We start from the raw sequence: 23,698 nt of genomic DNA on the forward strand, positions 1-23,698 counted from the left end.
TGTTCAAGAGCCGACGTGTTTTTGGATCCTCCCCTCCCCCAAGAGGGACTGCTAATGTTAAAGGGACAGGAAAACCAACCTAAGTGTTCCCCAGCAACCTTCTATTGACAGCCCAGGGTGTAAATGCATGTGAAATGCAGGGAAAACATTTTCTAGCAAAGAAATAGTGGGTTACTTTAAATAAAAGAAAAAAAATATTTTTAAAATGATGACTAATGCCTTGACAGAATCCTTTAAATATTCTGGTGAGACATTTATAATTTTTAATAAGCAGCTGTAACTGTAGTACAAAGATCCTCCCACTCAGCTGTCACACAACCACCAAGACGACTTCCTCTGGGGGGGGGGGGGGGGGGGAAGTATAAATGACATTTCAGAGCTTCTTGAATTATCATCAGTGGAGAATAATGGTTTTATAGAAGACAGGTTTTATACTGTTTATTAGAGGAATCTTGGTAAAGAAAATACTTATTTAACCTACTTTATAAATTATCTACTAGTGTCTTATTAGCTTAGCATCCCTGCGCTAAATCAACAAACAAGCTAGATCATGCAGGAAATACACATAGAAAAATAGGATTTACATATGCGGAAACAAAATTCCAATATATTAGGCCCCAATCTTGCAAATCTCCATGTGCTTAACTTTAAGAACATGAGTACTCCTACTGGTCACACATTAAAGTTAAGCACATACATAAATGTCTCATTTCAGGGCCTCAGTTTGTATCTTTCATTATTACAGCTATTCACCCGAATGGTACAGTAATGTCATGCAGAAGCAAGGTGATCTTCACGTTAAAAGCTGCATTAATAACTCAAAACAAAAAAAAAAAAATCACATTTAAAGCATTTATTTTGAAAAATAAAATACAAAAGATCACTGCATTGTAAATGTACATGTAATTTAACAACATCTCAGAAGTGATTTTTTAAATAATTAAAAGAAAGATATTTGACAATTTCCACGTCAATAAAATTGAAACAGGCACAACTGTTCTACCAAAAAAAACCACAAATTAGGACAAGCACAGGCCACTTTTACAAAATTTCATACATTTAAATTCCAAATGTTTCACAAACCATTTTTACAAACCCTTTAAAATTAAGCTCTGGAATTAAACAGAGATATAGACAGAATAGCAGTTTCAACATAGGCCAGATTTTGCTTTAATTTCATTTTCAAACTGTAGAAACAGTTGTATAAATGTAACACAGTACATCATCATCATCAGTGAAAGTATTCACCATATCAGAGAAGTGCTTTTATTGTTACAGGTTTAAGTGTGCTCACAAAAAAAACAAAAACAAACCACCAAACAAAAAGCCCCAAACAAAACAAAAAACACAGTCTGAAGGCAAATGGGAGAAGATTCGAAAAAAGCAGGCCATGAGCAGTACACCTCACTGATCTTGGTAGGACAGTCCTTATAATGTCATGTTAAAGAGAAAATAATAATTAAACAAGTTAGAATCTGTGCACTCATTTTATTTGTTAAAATTCATTTTGCAGCCCCATACATTTTCATAAATACAAAGAATAATTCACAGTTGGAATGGCAACAATTTCAACAGGTCCAAAATTACCATCCAAGCTAGGCCCAACCACTCATAAACCTTTCCTTCAAACCCATATGGATATTTTTAAAGCATGGAACCTTGTCGGAAGTAAGTCATTTGTAAGGCAAAGACAGTGAAAAGCTTTTTATCTCTGTATACTTTCAATAAACCCTTTAGCTACATAGTGCAAATTATTTTTTTATTAACAACTTTCTCTTCATCACAAATTGACAGTGAAATTGCTTCTGAGGATGCTTTCAAGGAGATTTTGCTGCTTTGGAACGTAAAAAACGGCACTAAATCAAACTTCAATGCCAATTATTTATTAAAGTAAAATTATCTGAGACATAAAAGTTTTAAATGTTTTTCTTATGTAATACTAAATGAATGCTTTCCACATAGATTTCTAAATTAAGAATAATTTCCAAACAGAATTTTTCTTTATAATGCAACATAATCCTTTTGTGTACATGTGCTATTTGTTTATTTATAAACACTATGTTGCCTTGGTTTAATTTAAGATGGATGTTGCATTTTGCTGGGCACCCAGAATATTTTAAGCAAGGTGTGCTCTAAAAATAAAATCATTGATTATAGAATTAGCAGTGATGCCTTCACTATTTACCAGTGTCCCAGTACAAAGTTCACTAAAATACGTATTCCCTATCCTGGCCATTTTTCATGAAAGAAATACAGTTTTCCTGTGGTTGTTTCAGGATATATGGGACACTATAGGCAAAAAACTATGGTTAGCTTTTTTTTTTTTTTGGTCATTTCTTATCCCGCTCTTTAACCAAAGAACTGTCTTTAACAATATAAAAAGTTTATTTTAAAAATCTTTGTCTTGTTAAAAATGCATTTCAATTTGATGTACAAATGTCACCTGTATATTAATTTTAACGCAAATTAAAAATATGAAGATCTACTAAAAAGTGCCAAATAGTTTGTTCATTTTATATTTTCCTTTGTACTTCCAGCCGTACCACAGTGCAGAGAAATCTGAGAATTGTTTAAATTCAGAGGTGATATCATGTATGGTTGTCTAGCAATTCTGAAATGATGTAATTTACACTTTTTCAGCTCCTCAGCATATTGAATTGTACCAAATTGACTCATATATATTACTTTTGAATCTGGACTAAATACCTTCATCTATTTCCCACCCTAAGTCCCAAATATATTAATGCAGAATGCAATTTTCCACTCTGAAGCTTCCATTAATGATCTGAGATTTAAAAAAAAAAAAAAAAGATCACAATTAACCAGCTTAACTGAAACAATTGGACCAGATAAATAACCTTGTGATACTCCATTTTATTACCTTATGTGCAAGGTAAATCCATCAGATATTCTACTCCACTGGTTCGGTCTGTTAAAGCAAATATATACATATATTAATATAAACTGCTACCACCCATTAAAACAAAATTAGTTATTTTCCATTACAAAATAAAAATATCACTAATAGTGCCATTTAGTTGTTTGGTTCTTTTTATTATACTCAAGACTCAATCAACAGTAGTAAGACTAATTTAATAGAAACAATTTCAACTCCAGCTTCAGATTTTCCAAAAGGGAAGCAATCATATAGAATTCTTTTAGCATATACTGCCCATGAAGCATACTAACTCTACTGCTATATCACAAAGATTTTTTTTATGCAGTGTTGTTGTAGCTGTGTTGGTCTCTGTATATGAGAGACACAAGGTGAGTGAGGTAGTATCTTTTATTGAATCAATTTTTGTTGGTGAAAGAGACAAGCTTTTGAGCTGTACAGAGCTCTTTTTCAGATCTGGGAAACGTACTCAGAGTGTCACAGCTAAACACAAGGTGGAACAGATTGTTAAACATAAGGAGATCACACATTGCAAGAAACTATTCAAACTGAAGTGGCAATTACACCTCTGCAGTCATAGGACAAAGGAGAGTTACTGCAGACTGTTGTAATGAGACAAAACCAGTGTCTCTATTGACACCATGATTTTTGGTGTCTAGCTGAGTTATGAATTTAAGCTCCCAGGCCTGTCTTTTGAAGGTATTATGCAGGTTTCCTTTAAGGATGAGGACTGAGAAGTCAGATTTGGAGTGATCATTTTGTGAAAAGTGTTAACCCACAGATGATAGGGTATTTTTGTCTTTTATCATTTTTTCTGAGTGTTGTTGTTGAATGTAAAGTTAAGGATGAAGATGAAAAGGATGAGTTTAGCAAAGTGTTTAAGGTAGATATCTCAATGTTGTCCATTGTCTTATAGATATGTGAAGCAGCCATGGTGAGGGATATTGGTGTATAGGGAAGCGACATTCATAGTGGCAAGTACGGTGTTCTGAGGGAGGTTGGTGGTGGTGTGGAGTTTCTGGAGGAAGTCCATCCTTTGAGTAAAGAGTGGTCTCAGCATAGTTTATGAGAGTCCTGATATTCCTTTAGTAAGAGTGCCATGGCCAGATATGATGGGTGTGCCTGGGTTCCCTTGTTTGTGTATCTTGGGAAGCATGTAGAAGATCCCTGGTGTAGGTTTGTGGGAGATAAAGTGGTAGAGTTTGTCTTGGAATTGTCTGGGGAAGGATTTGATGATATCCTTAAATTCCTGTGTGAACTATGATATGGGGTCTTTGAATTCTTTATGGTAGGTGGTGTAGGAGAGTTATCAATTGGCCTAACTGATGTAGTCATCACAATTGCGAACTACAGTGTCATCCCCTTTGTCTGCTGGTTTGATCACTATTTAGTGGTTGGCTTTTAGGGACTGTACAGCTATCCTCTCCACAGTGGAGAGATTGTGGTGGACAAGATGTTTGTTAAGGCTGTCATAGCTGATTTTTTTCCTGAAGTAATCAATGTAATGGTGCAGTATGTGGTAGAGACCCTGGATTTATTTAATTTATTTATTTATTTTGGCCTTCTTCTGCAGCATGGGGAATGGGTCACTGGCTGGTTTGAACTAGAGTAAATGGTAGATTCTCCAAACTTGAAATCTTTAAATCAAGATTTGAGGACTTCAGTAACTCAGACAGAGGTTATGGGCCTGTTGCAGGAATAGGTGACTCAGGTTCTGGGGCCTGCGATGTGCAGGAGGTCAGATTAGATAATCATGATGGTCCCTTCTGGCCTTAAAGTCTATGAATCTAAGATATTACCTCATCCACTTTGTCTCTCTAAAGATTTTTTTTTATGACTTCAGTTTACATGTCTCTCTCTTTTTGGAGAAACCTAAAAGTATTACTTTTTTTTAAATTAAGCAGATTTAAATTAACTGTATCAGTTCTACTACTAAGAATTAGAAGAGTTCCATTTTAACCATCTCACTTGGAACACAACAGACATTTGCTGCAAGCTAAGGACCAAATTCTGCTGACTTAACACCAGGTCCATTTTTTTAAAAATAGGATTTATATTTTAAATAACTAATATTGTAGGCTTCAGGAAACATGACAATTTAGGGTTTATAAAGCAACATGCCTATTTATTGTGCTCTATGAAGTATTTTAAAAATAGTTTAACTTCCACTATTCAGAAATTCAACACCACACAGGTATGTACTACTAACTTTTTCTTTCTTTAGACTCAACTGTGCACATGTACTACATATACTGCAACTACACATGTAATATTGTAGCTTAACAAGCCTTTGTCATCAGTTAATTCTATGAAATAACCACTGCATACTTCTTCAAATCAGTTTGCTGAACTACTACTGCAAAAAATCAGACATTTAAATAATTTTTCACCTTTAAAGCTGCATAGACATTTTGGCCAGCAGTTGAGAACTGAGCAATACTGTGAATACTGTGAGCAACGGCACATTTAGCTGAATGGTGTCAGGTTCTTAATGGCTTTATATTAGCTAAGCACAGCTTGCAAAGCATGAACACTAACTGTTCAAAACGTAAGAACAGGCAAACACCCAGTAACAGAGCAAAGCCCAGGTTAGAAATTGCACATAAAGAAAGTTTATCAGAAAGATTCAAGGTGCCCACAGCTAAGAGTTTTATGCTCTGAAAACATGAAACAGACACCACAACTACTCTACTTTACTGGTCCATGTTCATTTTATCTTGCCACGGGACTTCCTTTCTACTGTCTTCTTTGGCTGGAACAAAAGAAACCAATTTTGGTTTTTAAATAAAAAATATTTTTAATTTGAACTGATGGGGCAAGTCAAAAGGTTTAATTTCACATGTGATAAATTCTTCTGTGTATTTTCCTGAATCTCTAGTTTTATCATATCAAGAATAATTAAAAGTTATCCCTAAGAAAAATAGTTTGTTCCTATATTTTTGGATATTGAGTTACAAAATGTGGCTATCCTTTTATCCTGAGAGTATGACACTGAAAACATAAGCAAAGTTTCTGAAAAACTGGTTACAAACATCACACTAACCTTCCCAATGACCACAAGAGGTAAGCAAGTACAGTAAAAGCTTTTTTATCTGGCATGTTGGGCCAATGGGGGGTTCCAGTAAGTGAAAAATTCTAGTTAACCAAGAGGGAGGGAGTTTGGGTGCAGGAGGGGGTTCAGAGCTGGGATTGGGCCACGGAAAAGGGTACGGGATGCTGGATCCGGGCGGCACTCACCTCGGGCGGCTTCCCGGAAACGCTGACGTGTCCCTGCTGCTCCTAGGCAGAGGCACAGCTAGGCAACTCTGCATGCTGCCTTGGCCTGCAGGCGCCACCCCCGCAGCTCCCATGGTTCCCGGCCAATGGGAGTTGCAGAGCCAGCGCACGGGGCAGGGGCAACGCACAGAGCCGCCTAGCCACGCCTCTGCCTAGGAGGCAGCAAGGACATGTCGCTGCTTCGGGGAGCCACGCAGAGCCAGGTAAGGAGCCTGCCGGCCATTGACAGCACATGAACCATCGGCTGGGGGAGACTAGCCCCTAGCCTGCTCCTTCTGCCCGAGGCCTTGGCGCTTCTGCGCCCCCCCCCCCCCAAGAGCCTAGGGTCCATCCCCCCTGCAGCCGCAGCCCCCGCCCCAGGCTAGCACCTCCAGCCCCGGAGCGCCAGTGCTGCGGCCGCAGCCCACCCGGGAGGACGGGTGTCACCACACAGGGGCACTGGAGCCGCAGAGTGGAAAGCAGTGGACTGTGGGTGGGGCCACGCCTGGCTGTTTGGGGAGGCACAGCCTCCCCCAGCCTATGATACCTGCCACCCATGCTGCCGGCCCCGCACCAGCTGAACTATAAACTGGACTTTCAATGAAAGATCGTAAATGCCAGTTCATAGAGCTTTTCAGTTGGAAAAGTACCAGATAGCTCAGCTTTTCTTGTATATTATTAAAGATAAGAAAACTGAGTAAGAGAGCAAAGTGACTACTTCCTAACTACCAGCGCCCTGATACTCTACAGGGTGACAATACTCCCTCTAGAGCACTGGCTCCCAAGCTTTTTACTAAGATCACCCACCAATTCCATTTTGTCTATTTTTCTGACCCTCCCAGGGTACAAATGGGGGATCCCCAAAATCACAGACCAGCATCCCCCTCCTCGCACTGCAAAGGGGACACTGACAGCCTGCAGCAGCTCCCTACAACCTGGCACCACAACCTTAATCCTGCCCCAGGGCAGAAGGGAGGCCGGGGTGGAGGAGGCTGGAGAGGAAGCCTGCTCCACACTCACCCCACAGTGGCAGCTCCTGTCACACGAGGCTGGGCCCAGCTCCCCGTTCTGGGCATTGCGACCAGACACGCAGGGTCGCAGCACCACTCAGATTCGACTCAGCCACCCCTCCACCATGACTGGGCCAAATAGCCATGGTGCTGCAACCCCATGAGCCCTTCTGTCATGGTCGAGCCAACCCTGCGTGGCACTGTGACCCTGTGCGCCAGATTGCAATGCCCAGAGCATGGCCCAGCCATGGGAGACAGGAGCCACTGCTATAGGGGGAGTGCATGGCATGCTCATTCTCCATCCCCCTCCTCCTAGCACCGGTCTTGCGACCCATCTAGAACCTGCGCATGGCCCAATGGTGGGTTGCAACTCACCACTTGGGAAATACTGTTTAAGTAAAGTGAAATTTCATAAGCACATTGGGCTGAACCATTGTCCTGTGTGCACTCAAACTCTTTAAAATTGCCACGTATCTGACGGACATTAATACATATTATTTTACGGCATCAGTGTGAGGAAGGGGGAAAAAGATGAAGTGTTTTAGAGATTTACCTAATTACCTGGTCCTCCCCAAATAAGCAATTCTCTATGGCTCCCAGGTTCTTAGAACCACCATTTTTGTAGTAATGCTAACCTCAAGAAATCAAAAATCATGACTCTCACTCCTAAAAATCAAGAGATTTTTATAGAAAAAATTATATTGTGTTTTTTCAGTCCATCTTGATTTTTGAACTCCACTTACCCATCCCCAATGCGTGGGGGTGTGACAATTAACGTTGCTCATTCTGCCAAATGTATTTGCCCCTGCTGCAAGAGCTCTCAGCCTCAAACATGCCTTCCCCCACCCCAGCAATTAATCCTGTCCCCCAGCCCTACCACAAGTTTGCCCCCCCAGCACCCACCCTATCAGTTCTGCCCCGTTCATTCAGTTCAGACACCCACCCCATCAGCCTCTACCCTGCTCAGTTCAGCCCCACAGCTCCCATCAATTCATCTCCCACCCCTCAACGGCTATTCCTCTTCTTGTTTCTATAGGGCAGAATCACATTAACATTAGATCTTTTTCAATTTAACTTCTGTATTATTCTAATTAATTTTGCATGAACAAGCCCTAAGCTACTAATAATGATAAGCACTTCCAGCTTTTGGTATCTCAAGCACTTTGTACATAGATACATCACCAGAAGTGCTACCAATTACAGGGGTCCTACCCTATAGCCCAGGAGTGGCCAACCTGAGCCTGAGAAGGGGCCAGAATTTAACAATGTACATTGCCAAAGAGCCACCGTAATATGTCAGCAGCCCCCCACCACGCTCCCAGCGCCTCCCACCCACCGGCAGCCTCACCGATCAGCGCCTCCCCCTCCACACCTCCCGATCAGCTGTTTCGTGGCGTGCAGGAGGCTCTGGGAGGGGAGCGGGGAGAAGCGAGGACACTGAAGGCTCAGGGGATGGGGCAGGAAGGGGTGGAGTGGGGGAAGGGCCTATGACAGAGCCAGGGGTTGAGCAGTGAGCACCCCTGGCACATTGGAAAGTTGGCCCCGGAGTCAGTGCCTATACCAGGAACTACATATTAACTTCTGAAGAGCTGCATGTGGCTCCGGAGCCACAGGTTGGCCACCCCTGCTATAGCCTTTCCTCATGGAACTGTAACTGGGAATTTTCCCTAGGTCAGGACTGAGCCCATAATTTGTATGCATTCCTACAAACAACATGATCAATTTTTGTTTTCAATCCAACCTTGTAAAATTCTCACTCATCAGGGACAGTGTTTTGTTTTCTTTTGGGTTTGCTTTGGTTTTAGTTTTGTAAAACAGGCAAGTAAAATAATATTAATATGTTTACTATCTTCATGGTAAAGGTGAGTGAGCATGTTTTCTCCTGGGTGAGACAATCTGCATGATGCTTTTTCAATGCCAGATTAACAGAATAGAACAAGGCACATTTAGATGCAGTCTTCTCTTTTTTGTCATTAGATTCACCATATTAAAAGCAATGAAAAAATGTGGTTGATCATTTTATAACATGTACGTTTATTGTACAACAATTCCTCAATGTAGATTAATCAGTTGAAAAATATATTTGTTTGAGAGTCTATTTATATTTCTTAATTCTTTAAAACTTGTTTGTAGTCACAAGACATCTACATATTAATCTAATGGAATTCTGAGAATTAAGTCCTACTTTCTCTTTGATTAAAGTAAAGGTCATTAAATTGTTAGCAGAAGACCAGTAATGATACCAGCAACAGAACCCAGAATTTGAGATGCCGTACATAGAAATGGAAAACCTTTGTTGGGTTTATATTGCTACCAGTCCTAGATCAGGCACTCTCTTGGCAATTTATGTCTGAAGGACCTCAAGTCTGTTATTGAAACTACAAGGAAATACCTTCTCTAGTTATTACTGCTCACATAGCCCCTATTCTAATTTCTTCAGTACCCTCTGGGAAAGGACTGTATGATGTATAAGCATCATATTATTAGTAGTGCTTAATACATAATTATATTATTATAGAATACACTTGACTACTTTGGGAGGAGGATAATCCTCCCTATCTATCTATAAATAAATAAATGTAAATGCAAATGCATTACAAGGTCAGCAAAACCCCCTGAACTAGTTAGCTGATGAGAATATTATATCTTAATGTATCCAATTTTGAATTATAATTAAAGTTGTGAAGTATATTAACTAGTTCAATGTTCTTAGTAATTGATGAGAACTTATCTTTACTGCCCAGGACTGAACAGCTTTACTGAAGTGTGGCAAAACACTCTGGAGATAGCCTCGCTATCTGCCCTGTACTTGATTTAGAACCTTTCAGAACAAGGCAACAGATAGCAAATTAAGTTTCTTTACTACCAACAGTAATACACAACATTCCGTTTAGAGGTATTTAGAATGAAACTTGGCCTGAATGGCAAAGATCAGATCTGAAGTTTCCCAAGGTTCCAGGAATGTTTGGATCTGGCACTTTGTCTTGGACTCCTCTCTAGTGTGGACGTAGCATGCTACATTCCATACCAGAGATGCAAACAGGCTCAGGAATAGTGTGGGGACGCTAGGACTCTCTAGGACTGTGCAGGAGAAGAGCAATGAAGATCTCAAGCTCTGTGGGAAAGCTGGTAGGCACACAGTTTTCTATCACCCACTAGCAAACAAGACATCAAGTAGAAAAAGTAGGCATGGAATTAATATTAAAAATAGGATACAAGAAGGCCCCCAGCATGTAGAGGGGGAAAAAAATCAAATTACTTTAGACAGGGGGGCAAACTATATACAATGCCCAGTTTATGGCACCTACTTCATTAATCCAGATGAGGAAGTTCTCTAAAGAGAAGCAAAATGTAATGCCCGGTAAACTCAGATATTTAAGCATTCCTTCAGAGGGAAATGAAGCACTATGTGGCTTCACAAATCTAACCATTCTTACTATCAGCTTCTGTCATGGAAGGCCTACCTATTCATAGGAGGACATATTACCTGTGACTCAACAATATATAATCACACTGAAATGCAAAAATTAGTTCTCTATAAAGTGATTGTTAATAAAGTTGTCTATCACATCTCTCTCTCTCTCACATTCACACACTTTCTCCATATCACTTTACCACAGAGAAGGAAAACAATTCAATACTGTACCTGTGGCATTTCTTTAAGAAAATCAGGAAGCTGAAATTCACCTTTATAGACCTGGAAAAAAAAATAGTAAAACTTTAAACAGATGCTATCATTATATTATGTTCAAACTGCTAACAGGAATTCTGTTCAATAAAAGATAGGTTAGTCTGGGTCATCTGGAACTAGTCATGATAATCAGACATGCCTGGAGCACGGAGGATTGATTTAAATCAACAATTTTAATCAAGATTTAAATGAGCAAACAGGAAACCTTGATTTAAATAATTTACTGTAATCATGTTTTGCATTTGTACTTTTTAGCTATTTTCCTAAAAAAAAAAAAAAAAAGTTGAGTCCCATGGGTTGGTAACCACTAAAACATGTTGATTTGCAACTAAATATAGACTTTACACTAAACTTAGGCTTCTTTTAAGAACTAGTAGATCTCATTCTCACAATTAGTTTTTATTCATAGATTGGAAAAGGAAAACAAGCTTTCCTGCTTTTTCAACTCCCAAATGATTTGTTAACTTTGAATGTAGTAGTCATTGAACCAAACTAGTTGAATAAACTGAAATAAAGAAAATATTCTCTCTGCATCTCCAGAAGAGGCTACTCCTGAATAATTAGCTTAGTACTTCAGTAAGCTCTGATTCCAGATGCTTAGTCAAAGTTCAAACATGTACTTGTTAATATTATATTTGATATTTAAATAATTTTAATAGATTATAGTAAATTTAAGCCTTAACATAGATTGTCAAGTTCAAATTTAATTTTAAATATGTTTATTTCAAAAAATAAAATGATTTAAACTTTTAAAAATCTGATTTAAATAAAAAAAAAAGATTGTATTTTATCTTTTAAATCATTGATTTTTATCCAGCAGGTTGTGGCACTTATTTTAGAAATTCTAATTTTAATTCATGAATGAGAATGGCCCTATATTGGGACTTACAGGGGTCAGAGCAGGGCTAACTATGTTTGCACAAACCTGTACCTGTGTTGGGTGAATGTCATCTGGCCCTGTTAGCATCTACTAGGATGGAATGGAGGGGGGAGGGATAGCTCAGTAGTTTGAGCATTGGCCTGCTAAACCCAGGGTTGAGTTCATTCCTTGAGAGGGCCATTTAGGGATATGGGGGCAAAAATCTGTTGGATGATTTAATTGGGGATTGGTCCTGCTTTGAACAGGGGATTGGACTAGATGATCTCCTGAGGTCCCTTCCAACCCTGATATTCTATGATCTCAACCATTTTGATAGCTAAGAAAATTTGGTGCATAAATTTGATGCTTATAGAAAAGCTAAGCCCCACCGCTCCTCACCATGATGAGTAGTTAACTGACAGATCAGCTACCTCAGAAAGCAATATCTCATTTTTCCTTTCAAGTTTTTTTTCAATAAATTTTTTTTAATGAACTTTACAAGGAAACCGTTAATGTTAGAGCTCCATCCTGCTGCCAAATATGTAGTTTACTTCTATTTTAAAAAAATTGAAAAGATGTATGTGAAATTCAGATATACTGTTGTAAAACCCCACCCAGTAGCCAGTGTGTGCTTCTATATGTTGCATACTGTTTAAGTAGAATACTATTCGGGCAACTCTCCAGTTCCGTGAGGATTGCATGTTTTCTGCCATCTCCTTGGGAGAAGTTAGAGGAGGTGAGGGATGATTTGTATGAGAAAATCCAACAAGTTTGTAATAGATGTCCATAGTTTTAAGATCTTTAACAAATCTCGGGGTAGAGAAAATGATATCTAGATACCTTAAGTCAGGAAGTCTAACTTTGTTCAGGGCAACAGGTTCTGCATAAACTAACTTTTTTTTTATTAATACTTACAAGTACTGTTTCGATCTTGAACTGGTAGTGCCTAAAAGGAACTAGAGCTGCAAATGTTGAAATACAGGATACATCCTGTTTTGTTGGCTGTCTCGCTTGTAGAGGGCATGTATTAATATGAAAGAGCCTAATATGTAAAAACCCTCCCAAATTCCTAATCTTTCAAAACTCCTAATCAAATCTCCTCTTGCATTATATTTTGGACAATGTTGCAGTATTGGTGCTTTTTGTGTAACATCACATGGGCATTTTGGTTTAGATTATCTGTTTTGTGGATAAGAATTCACATGATAGGAAACTGACTATTCATGACAGATGGGAGCAAAGAATCTCCTAGGTTCTGAATATTTAAAATGTCTGTCTGAACTAAGTCGTTTTTCTTCAGTATCTACATTACAAAAATGAAGCATATAGCAAATTACAGTATCTCTTTTATCTGCAGTAATCTGATCTGCTGTGCCCAATTACGCTTATGGAAAATTGATAATGCTGTGTGACTAGAGGCTTTGTTGCCTCTGCCATAATATTAAAATACTATCTGAGAAGGATTTGTCTTTGGTAGTATGTGAACAGCTGCACAGCTGTCTTCCAGGTGCCTGTTACTGTATTGCTGTTGCATGAGAATTTTATTTTGTCAAATTTTTAACATCGTACACTGAACTGACCAAATAAAACATTGCAAAATATAACAGGGAGAGAATTATGTCTGCATTAAAATCCTGACCCAACATTATTATTATTCCTGTTTAGATGGGCCCCTTTTCGTTAAACAAATATTGAGTAACATAGAAGCGCTTGGACTATATTGACTTTTTAACCTGCAAGTTGGAATATTTACTAGCTTACACAAACTTGGTACACTGAGTTAATAAGTGTTTGGGCATTTTGGAAATAACTGAGCTGATCATTTTGACTTTCGTGGCTATTAGTCTTTTGCTCTTTTTGCTAATTTTGACTGATGTAACAAATCTCTATATTGTTTTCATGAGCTATGTTTTATTCTACTAAAAAATCATGTTAATATGGAACTCCATAGCCTAATGCTTCTGAGGCAATTCAATTTCTTTCATGGATATGAAATTAGCCAAAGTGGTTTCATGTTGTGGATAGGTGAATAAATTGTTCATAGTATTAATGTGACAACATTGTTGATGCATCACTTTCTTAGCTGCTGTCTACAGAGATGAGCTTCATTTTAACGGCTTAACTAAAAGATAAAAATCTGAAGTAGTCTGCTGAACTCAGACGTTTACAATACATCTGGGATCTCATTGACCACACACTGAATTTTTGACCAATGAAGCTTTCATTAACATTATTGTGGGAAGCTATGGTTATTGTGGGAATGGCTTCAAGAATGTGAATGAGAGCTGTGCCTATCATTGTGGATTACCATTGTTCTTCTATCTTTGTCCACTCCTTTTGAGATCACTTTTAAGGTTTTGCAACTTACATAGATGGGTTCCTTGCTCCCTGGTTATATTTGTAGTAAAGTCTGGGTCCTTGCACGTGTTTAACCAGACTAGTTATAGAAAGGGTAGTGAAAGCTCCCAGCATGCATAGGCTATTCAAAATGAATCGTATTGTTTAATGTTGCAGTCATATTTGGGGTGAATTATTTTGCAGACAGGAAACTCTGAGCTAACTCAGCTTCAGAGATGAGGCCACTGCAGTGTACTGACGTAGTAATTATTTCAGAGACCGTTCTGCTCCTAATCTGAGCTCAAAATCAGTGTAAGATATTGCAGACTTTGTCTAGTTTAGACTCCCATTCAGACCAGATAGAGAAACTGTCAGTTCTGTAGATGCAAGATCCTTCTATTCAATATTAGCCATGTCAGGATAACCTACTGCAAACTGTACTGTACTTAATTCCTCTTATTTTTTAACTCTGTAATTAACAATTGGTTTTAATTTTGGAGAGATTTTTGCATGACACCACATGCTGCAAACCAGATGCAGACCTGAGGAAGATGCCATAACTTAGAATGGCTGCCAAGATGCTAAGTTACACCGGGTGCCATTTTGGCTCCCAGAGAAGCCCAGAAAAATCAGGGCTATAAACAATCTTTGCCTCTCACCCTCAGCTGCACCTTGTGTACTGCATCTCCAGACAGTTCTACAAGAGTCTTGGCCAGAATGTGCAACATATAGCATCTTTCTTCTTTATAATTTCTCTGCTTCTTATATGTCAGCATACGGCACCATCAGTAGTTTTTAAGAAAGCCAGACTTATAATTAAACGAGCTGTAGTTGTAGCGAAATAATGTATTTAATAATTTGCATAATTTGTATAAAAACATTATTTCCCCTATTCTTCAGCTATATCTATTCATAAGTTAGGCAGATGGGAAAAAACATGTTAAGCATATGTAAAGCAAGCAAAGGGCTGAAGCTTTGACTGAAACACATGAATCAAGGCAAGACTGACATCTTTGTTTTTTGAAATGGAGTGGGGAAGAAAAACCTTTTATATCATTAATTAGGTCAATTAAAAAAACCCAACAAATTTGGGTGTGTACTTCTTTGGCAGTGAAAAAGAAATCTAACCCATACTATAAACAGCTGGATATACTCTATCAACAGCACACAAAAGCAAAAGGTATTCTGGCACAAGGTAAAAAAGAATTCGGAATAGCTACTCCTGCACAGATATGAACGACTGTTGAGAAGGTCACCTGCTTCAACAAACAGTACTCTGATTTATAATACTTATTATTAGGGCTCGGCGTTTGTTACGGAGGTCGCGGAAGTCATGGATTCCATGACTTTCTACAACCTCTGTGACTTCCGCAGAGCCCAGTGTGGCTGACCCCAGGCTGCTCAAGCAGCTAGCTCTGGGCCAGTCACACTGGCTGCTGCTGCTGGAGCGGCTCCAGGGCCAACCGCACCAGCCGCTGCTCGGATGGCCCTGGGCAGCTGGCCCCAGGGACCGCCTGAGCAGCAGCCAGTGCAGCTGGCCCTGGGGACTGCCTGAGCAATTGTCCCGGGGCGGCCGTAACAGCCACTGGCGGCGGCCCCTGGGGCAGCCAGAGCAGCTGTTGTCAGAAGCCCCCGGCTCTTTTTGCCACAGGCTCCCCCACCCCCCGCCACCAGTACCCCTCCAGCAGCGACCCTCCTGGGGCGCCTCCCCAGCAGTGATCCCCCAGCCCAAGATTTAGTCAGAGGTATTTATAGTATAAATCATGGACAGGTCACGGGCCATGAATTTTTATTGCCCGTGACCTGTCCATGACTTTTACTAAAAATACCCATGACTAAATCGTAGCCTTACTTATTATGCACGGAAATCAGAGCTCACTATCTTATTGTTAAGTAGAACAAGAGACAGCAGCGTAGGGACCATTTTTGAAGTGCGTTCATTTACTCTGAGTTGTATACATGCCACATGGAGCAACAATTCACTGGAAACCCTTTTCACAAGTAGATCAGAAACCATGTTTGGTAGCTTTCCTTTCTCTCCTAGATTTAGAGAAAAGGAAAGTTCCCATTGATTAATGAGCAATAAATAATGAGCTAGGAAGGAATTTTTCCTTGGTGGAACAACTTGGCAGATGCTGGGGGGTGGGGAAGGGGGTATTCTGCCTTCCTTTCAGCTTCATAGAGACATAGTTGGGTTGTAAGCATGAAGACTTGAAATAGTGGTAAGAAATGGTATGAAGAGTAAGGGTATTTTGCACCTACCATGGGAGCATAGGTTTGGAAACTATAAGACTGTCACTGTATTTGAATCTCTCTTTCTTTTCAGTATCCCTCTTTTCTTATCCTCTGCAACCACAGAGAAGCACCCAGCACAAGCAGGTATGTGGTCCACAGTAATATTTTCCAAGGTTCATTAACAAAAATGTGAAATAGAAGAAAAAAGTGCCCACTCTTCATAAGTTTCACTCTGACCCTACTGTGATGCTATAGGAAAAGGTCATTCAGCTTATGGGGTGGACTGGGTGGATGAATGTGTGCACACAAACGCACACTACACAAGAAAGCACAGAATGTGTGAGACCACGTGGCAGATTTAATAAATATTATGCCACTAATAGGGACTTAAAACAAAGATGTGGCCAAATGTCTATATGTTGCAGTAGGTCTTAGGGCAAGTAGCAATAAATGAAGGCATTAAAGCAGTCAAACTTAGTTCTCTTACTTATTTATAACCGAATACTAGTGCTCTAGCTATTACTTTTGGGTATTTGCCCGTTCCATTATCTTAGGGACAGGTCCTAAGATTTCCTTTCGCCAACTCTCCAGCCACTGTCAACTTCCCCTGCTGGAACATCAACAGCTCTACCAACAGGTTTGCAGTAGACAATCTGAGAGCGATAGAAAATAAACAAGACTAGAGAGTAACATGGTCTTATTTTTATCCATCAGCTACATTAGACATAGAAAAACATCTCTCCTCTCCATTTAATTTGAGACAGCTATAAATATAAACCTGAAAAGTGAAAAATCTACCGTGAGTAGTGGATCCCGTTTACAGAAAGTTATAATTATAGGCAAAAAACTAATTTCACCCGTTCTCGTCATAGGATCCACTACTCTGCTTATTAAAGTATGTTCTGAAGTTGTGATGAGAAGCCGATCATTTACTTTATGCTGTCAGCAGTCTAAATTACATTAGATTTCAGTCCTCTTCTGCAGCTTATGGATTTTCAGGAGATGACCGAAATGATGTACTTAACACTAGTGTGTACAATAGAATTGTAACGCCATCATAACTCAATTCACCTCATAACACCTCTCTCCTCCCCTCCGCCACCTTCCTATTGGCTGGGGTGGGTGATTGGGACAGCCAATTAAATGTGTAGGGAACAAGGGGGGAGCCAAACTCTCAGACTTTTCAAAAGCCTCTTCCTTCTGGTAACTGCTCCACCCTCTCTCACCTTAGTTGTTCTATTGGAGCTGTGTTTTTAGGATGCTGCAGGTCTGATTTATCACCTGTTTTGGGATCAGAAAGGAATTTTTCCTGTTGGACAAATCTGACAGCTCTGGCGGGTTCTTTCCTCCTTCCCTTCAGCTTCATGGAGGCACAAGCTGGGTTGTAGGCATTAAGACTTTAAAGTTTAATATTAGGAAAGGTAAGACTGCTTAGTTTGTCACAATTTGTGGTAGTGTCCAGTGCAGATAAGCCTAAAAAGGTCAGCTCCCAAGGTAAATGAGACCTGGGATTTAGCTAAGACAAGACTTAGAAGAGGGGGAAACCTGAAGTCTTTGCATATTGAGCTGCCTTCACCCCTTGGCAACCTCTGCCCATGCACCTCCCTTTACACAAGGGGAGGCAGACAGGATTCAGAAGCAACGTAAGTCCTAGAGGTTGGTCTAGGCAGGTCTACCCGCAGCTATTGGTGTGATGGTGGGAGCCCTGTAATTCCACAATGGAACCAGTTAAATGCCTGGTGTGTAAGAGCAGGATATGGGCACGTAGTGCCCTTCCCCAGTAGTAATAAAGTTGTAGCTTGCTTCCTAAATCCATCCCATGTATCTGTGGTTCATTCCCCCTTGTGTCTTGATCAAGACCCTGTATAATGGCAATCTACTAAGCAAGAAGCTTTGGGAACTGCTCCTTCAAATGCCAATCAAAACCACTTCTTCAGTCATGTTGGGTCATTAGAGAAGGAGAAGACATGAGAGAAGGGAGTCATGTTTTACTTTAAATGGAATCATTTCATTTCCTTAAATTAAATCTGTTACCAGGCAATATTTTAACTGTGTGATCAGTCACTGGTAAGATTTCCAAGCAACTAATATTCAGCAGAATATTAAAGAAATTAAAAAGAGAATTGGCACCTCATAGTTTCAGAAATAAAAGTTTCAGAAATATACTCAATCTTCCTCTTTGAGATGGATTGTTTTCTGGATAAAAATCTCCATAATAAAATCCACAAACTGGGGCTTTACCGCAGCAATTTCAGAAAACAATTGTTCCAATACAAAATAGCATGGCAGCAATTTACATGTACAAGAAAATCGATTGTTTCATTTTATTTTATAAACTACTGCAAATTCCATTGTAGAATTTGTCTCGTAAAGCATACCTATAACAAAGCCTTTTAACCTTTTTTAAAATCAGGTGTTTCAAGAAACTATTTTAGATAAGCAAAAAAAAAAAAAAAAAAAAAATCACACTGTAGACTGCAAGTAGGAACTAAAGAGAGAGCAAACTCATTTAATATATGTCACTGAACAGTCACCAGATGGCGACTTATAGTAATTAAACTTATACTTCAGTGGTGAATAGCTCAATATCCTATCATAAATCAGGGTTAATTTCTCTTTTCCAAACCATACAGACATTCCTGTGGAGAGAATGGAGGCAGTGGAGTATCTACATCTAAAAAGCTCAAAGAAGAAAATTAACAAAAGAGGACTATAAAGACTGTACCAAAGGTGTCACACAGGAGATTTGCGGGTTCTCTTCAAGGAAACCTCTCTCTCATGGGTGACCACTTAGAACAGTGTTTTTCAAACTGTGGGTTGTGACCCAATACTGGGTCGCAGCATGTAAGGCACTGGGTCACCTTGCTCTAGGCAGCACCGCTGTCCCATCAGCGGTGCTGCCCAACTAAGGCAGGCTAGTGCCTACCTTTTCTGACACCGGGCTGGACCCTTGAAGTGGTCAGCAGCAGGTCCGGCAGGGGGCCGCAGGGCTTCACGAGTTGTCCCCACCCCGAGCACCGGCTCCACACCGGACCTGTTGCTGGCCGCTTCCAGGACGCAGCGCGGTCTGTGGTGCCAGGACAGGCAGGAAGCCTGCCTCTGCACCCCAGCTGCGCCGCTGACTGGGAGCTGCCAGAGGTAAGTCTGCACCCCAACCCCCTGGCCCAGCCCTGACCCCCCCAATTCTGGAACCCCTCCCTGCACCCCAAACTCCTCATCCCTGGCCCCACCCCAGAACCTGCACCCCAAGCCCAGAGCCCGGCCCCCCCTTCCACACTCCAGCCCCCTGCCCCAGCCTAGAGCCCCCTCCCACACCCTGAACCCCTCATTCCCGGCCCCACCCGCAGCCCTCACTCCCACACCCCAACCCTCTGCCCCTCCCATGCCCCAAACCTCTCATCCCCAGCTCCGTTGGGTCATGGGCATCAGCAATTTTGTTCAACTGGGTCCCCAGAAAAAAAAAGTTTGAAAACCACTGACTTAGAATACAAGAACCAAAATGGAATTTTGTTTTTGTTTTCAGTTAGAAAAGTTAGAGCAAAGAACACAAGCCAAAATACACACAGCGAAATGCTTCTGTGGTCACCAACACCATCCATTCGCAGCTTAGCTAGAAGCACAATCATGGCCTTGATTCTGGTCTGTTCCACAGCTACATCTCATTGCTGCATACCTCACACAAATATACACTACATCTTTTACAAGACAGAGTTGCGCAACCACACTGGTGTCAGATGCACTACAGTATTTATAATGCTTTGGGATCATTATTGCAGAACATTGCCTTTTAAAAAAAATAAGGGGACACACATGATCTCTAATATAGTGAATCTCAGTTGATAACACTAGCATAACACTGAGGAAATGTCTTCAAGATCCAAGCTGGGGATAAGTGGTGTCTTTGAAACTGAAGGGTTGATAAGACTCAATTTCTTTCTCCAGCTATTATGACTAGTCAACAGAATTTTCTGTGACATAACAGAGAAAAATATAGCTTGCACAAGTTATTATAAGAACGCCAACCAGTAAGTAGCCAGGCAGAACCCCCACGCTTTTTCCACTAAGCACATGTAAGTTTTCTTCTCACAATCTCTTTATGGTGAACATCGGAACCTTCAGGAATCGTCAAAAGAAATGACTGGAATATGTAATACTGTGTCCACAAATTCAGTCAATGTGGAGTGTGTGCGCGCCAAAGAAAAACTGGAGTAATATGTTACAGATGTGAGAGGAAACTGCACAGCCAGTCATAATACAAGGATAAGCCAATTTCAATTGGGCATAAATCAAAATCTAATAGTCACAAGGAATCCTCCAATTTTTGCTATACTCTATTCAACTCTTAACAGATGCCTCTGTGCAAGTTCACTATTCTGACTGATCTACAGGCACATCCGATATTCTTAAAATATAATGAAGTGATTCTAATACCTTATATTCGTCACTTGGTAAATGGGCTACTAGTTTGTAGCATTTCAGAAAACACCAATTATTAATATTTTATGTGTACATATGAACTCCATTACAAAAGATTCCTTTGTGTGAGAGGATATGGAATCTGTTTACCTATTATATTTCTAGAAAAAGCCACTGTATTTTTAACTATAAACATATCAAACTTGAGTCACTGCTAGCTGATCCTTAAAGTAAAGTGGATGAACACAACAAGAATACCAAAAGATTTGCTTATATTATAAAAAACTAAAAGCACAAAATTCTGCATAAATGCACAGAAAGCTGCGTTGAAGTCAATAGGCGCCATGTATGCATCAAGGGACAGACGTATTTTTATTTATTTGTCCCTCCGTATGCACTGATTTATATCCAACACTATTCAGATTCTATAGGCACACAGCTTCCACCTCCGTACCCAATGCCCTGCATAAGAATGGATGTCTTACATGCAGCCACACAGTAAAGGACAAGCATGCAAGGCCCAAAATGAAATTAATGAAGCAATTAGTCCATAATGAAAAACAGTTGCTTGCAAGATCAATAATTTATTATTAGCAGAAATATGGTATCTTCAGATAAAGCTATTTTAAGGGACAGATTATAACTTGTGAAATGCTATTAAAATGAGTGGTACGTTGCCAGGAATGGCAAATTATAAACCACAGAAAAACTGCTATGCAAAGTTTTTGCTTCTCAAAAGGCAACTTTAAAAAAAAAAAAAAAAAAAAAAAAAAAAAACACTACCTTGCTTTTAAGATTTGTAAAAGTTACTCTTATTTCTTCCCTGTAGATGTAATGTGTTTGTAGCCTTGTCCATCCTAGTAACTGCTCCTTCACAGAATTTTTTTTCCTTAGCATGTGCTAATAAAAATCTATTTCTTTCAACTGACGTAGGTCTGAGAGAAAGGCATTCCAAATTATTGAAGAGCTGATAATCATCCTCAATTTTATCATCTTCATTTCCAAACTCCTTATACAAATATGAACCATTCACATCCAGCTCAGCAATACCTACAACTGAATCCTCCATCTTCACCATATCCTATTCACTTGCTGGGAATGTTAACATCCATTTCCTATGTCACTCTTTGGATGCTTTCCCAACAACTGGAATAGATTGCCATTGATGTTACGCTGCCAGATACTGTAGGACATAAAGTTCTTGCTGTTGAAATGAAGCCTCTCTCAGGTTTCTCTTAACCTTAGCTTGTGAATAAATAACTTTTCACAAGTTATAATCTGTTCCAATTAGCAATATGGACAAATGGGTTTTAGATATTAAAAGGTGAGTGGGCATTACTATTCATGAAGACAAAAGCCCTCAGTCACCAATGCAAAACCCCAAACAGAAGAAGTCACTGGAGCAGCAAACCCCCCCCTCTTCTAACAACATAAGTTATCACAAGCATGAAGTAGAGAGGTAATTCTTATTACAAGCAGCTGTAATTATTTTTCAGCAGGTACCTCCAGGGATAAGCTGTACTACTTAATTTAACTACTTGCATTCCAACAGAATCAAAATCATAAGGCAAACTTAAAATCCCAGTGTTTGGGTTAATCAGCATCAGATTCTGTTGCATCTTTTGTTTATTCTTCAAAAGACAGCAAAGTATATGATAACCTGACATGTCAGTCATCCTGGAACTGTTTCCAGAGCTTGCTTTTTAAATCCACCTCAAGTATTTTGCATAGGATATCTGTAGCACTCTACTCCTGCCAAACCAGGGGCAAAAGACTGAGCTCAAAACTCAAATTTGGCAACCAGGCCAGCCAGCTTTAAAGATTACAGCCCTTAAAGTTAGGGAAACTAGGTTTAAGTCTGGTTACTTACACAAAGGAAATGAGCTAAAGCCTGAAAGTTAAACCCTATGCATGACAGAATAGAAAAAATGAGCTGCCAAAGTACAGTAAAGGCTTTAAAAAAAAATGTAATCTTGAAGCAATTGTGAACAAAATTGATTTACAAACTATAATAATGTCACAACCTATCAGTACCTGATAGACTTTTCTTAAGTGATAAAGATAAAGAAAGTCTATTTACTTAAAACGGGGTACCAGCCTTCCAAATAATTGCTTTTTACTGAACGGGGATGCCTTTCACACCTAAATCACTAAGCCCTTGTTTAAATAAGACATGGAGTTGGGTTAACACCATTCTAGCAAGAACCATAATTCATTACACAGCTACTATCATGAATTTCTTGGCTAATGTAGCCAAGTCTTAAAAGTAATTCCCACAGGCCACACTGCATACTATTTCTAACAACAAACAGTATTTCATGTTAATTTCATACTAAACAACAGAGTAAGTTGTGTATATTAAGATATTTAGAGTGTGTTTATGGAATATTTTCTAGATCACCAAATATTACACAATTTTATTGTTATTTATGATTTACTCTTGAGAAAGCCAGGAAAACTTCTGGAGAAATTTTCCTTCAATATGATATTACTGAAACCATTACCATCTAATCTATGTATAAATTCAAAAATACCACTTATTCAGATATGTAAATGGCCAGGTTTATAGACTATGCTTCACTTATTTTATAAAAGAAAAAGGTTCTTCCTATCAATTTGGAGACTGTACAAACAATCCACACTGATTACCTAAATATTTACATGTAAATGCCTTTTCATCTTTAACAAAATACATTGTTTCACAAATTTTCACAGTAATCAAACATCTTCCTGCTTTCCACTAAGCTCCGAATTTGAGGAATATAGTCTTCTGATCTGCAAATCTGTAACTGGCTTACTTTTATGCCATTTTTACATTTTTTAGTCAGACAGACATGCATACATACATTGTATATATGGAATATATATCAGTATTCTAATAAACAAGTTACACTTTGCAGTTAAATTGCTTAAAAATAAAAAGTGACGAGCCTTAGGGAAACCATGAGGCAGGCCAGAAAGGCAAAGAAGGAAATGTGAGATAGCAAATATATATGACA

General features: G+C 39.4%; 1 protein-coding gene across 6 annotated transcripts in view; it reads right to left on the reverse strand.

The window, feature by feature from the left end:
- Positions 1 to 423: 423 nt before the first annotated feature.
- Positions 424 to 23,698, reverse strand: part of TPST1 (tyrosylprotein sulfotransferase 1) — a 71,807-nt gene continuing 48,532 nt past the window's right edge. For 3 of the 6 annotated variants that reach the window (XR_008442697.1, XR_008442693.1, XR_008442696.1), the window contains 4 exons: positions 10,808 to 10,858; positions 5,589 to 5,648; positions 2,882 to 2,929; positions 424 to 1,427 (listed from right to left, as the gene is read on the reverse strand). Coding sequence is in view for 1 of the 6 variants with exons in the window: in XM_054008234.1 (XP_053864209.1) it covers positions 2,912 to 2,929; positions 10,808 to 10,858 (69 nt within the window). In the remaining 5 variants the exon portion in view is untranslated. Of the gene's footprint in view, positions 1,428 to 2,881; positions 2,930 to 5,572; positions 5,649 to 10,807; positions 10,859 to 23,698 lie in introns of all 6 variants that reach the window. The other 3 variants (XR_008442694.1, XR_008442695.1, XM_054008234.1) reach the window with 3 other exon arrangements.

The sequence above is a fragment of the Malaclemys terrapin genome, chromosome 18 (assembly GCF_027887155.1).
Source record: "Malaclemys terrapin pileata isolate rMalTer1 chromosome 18, rMalTer1.hap1, whole genome shotgun sequence".
Lineage (NCBI taxonomy): Eukaryota > Metazoa > Chordata > Testudines > Emydidae > Malaclemys > Malaclemys terrapin.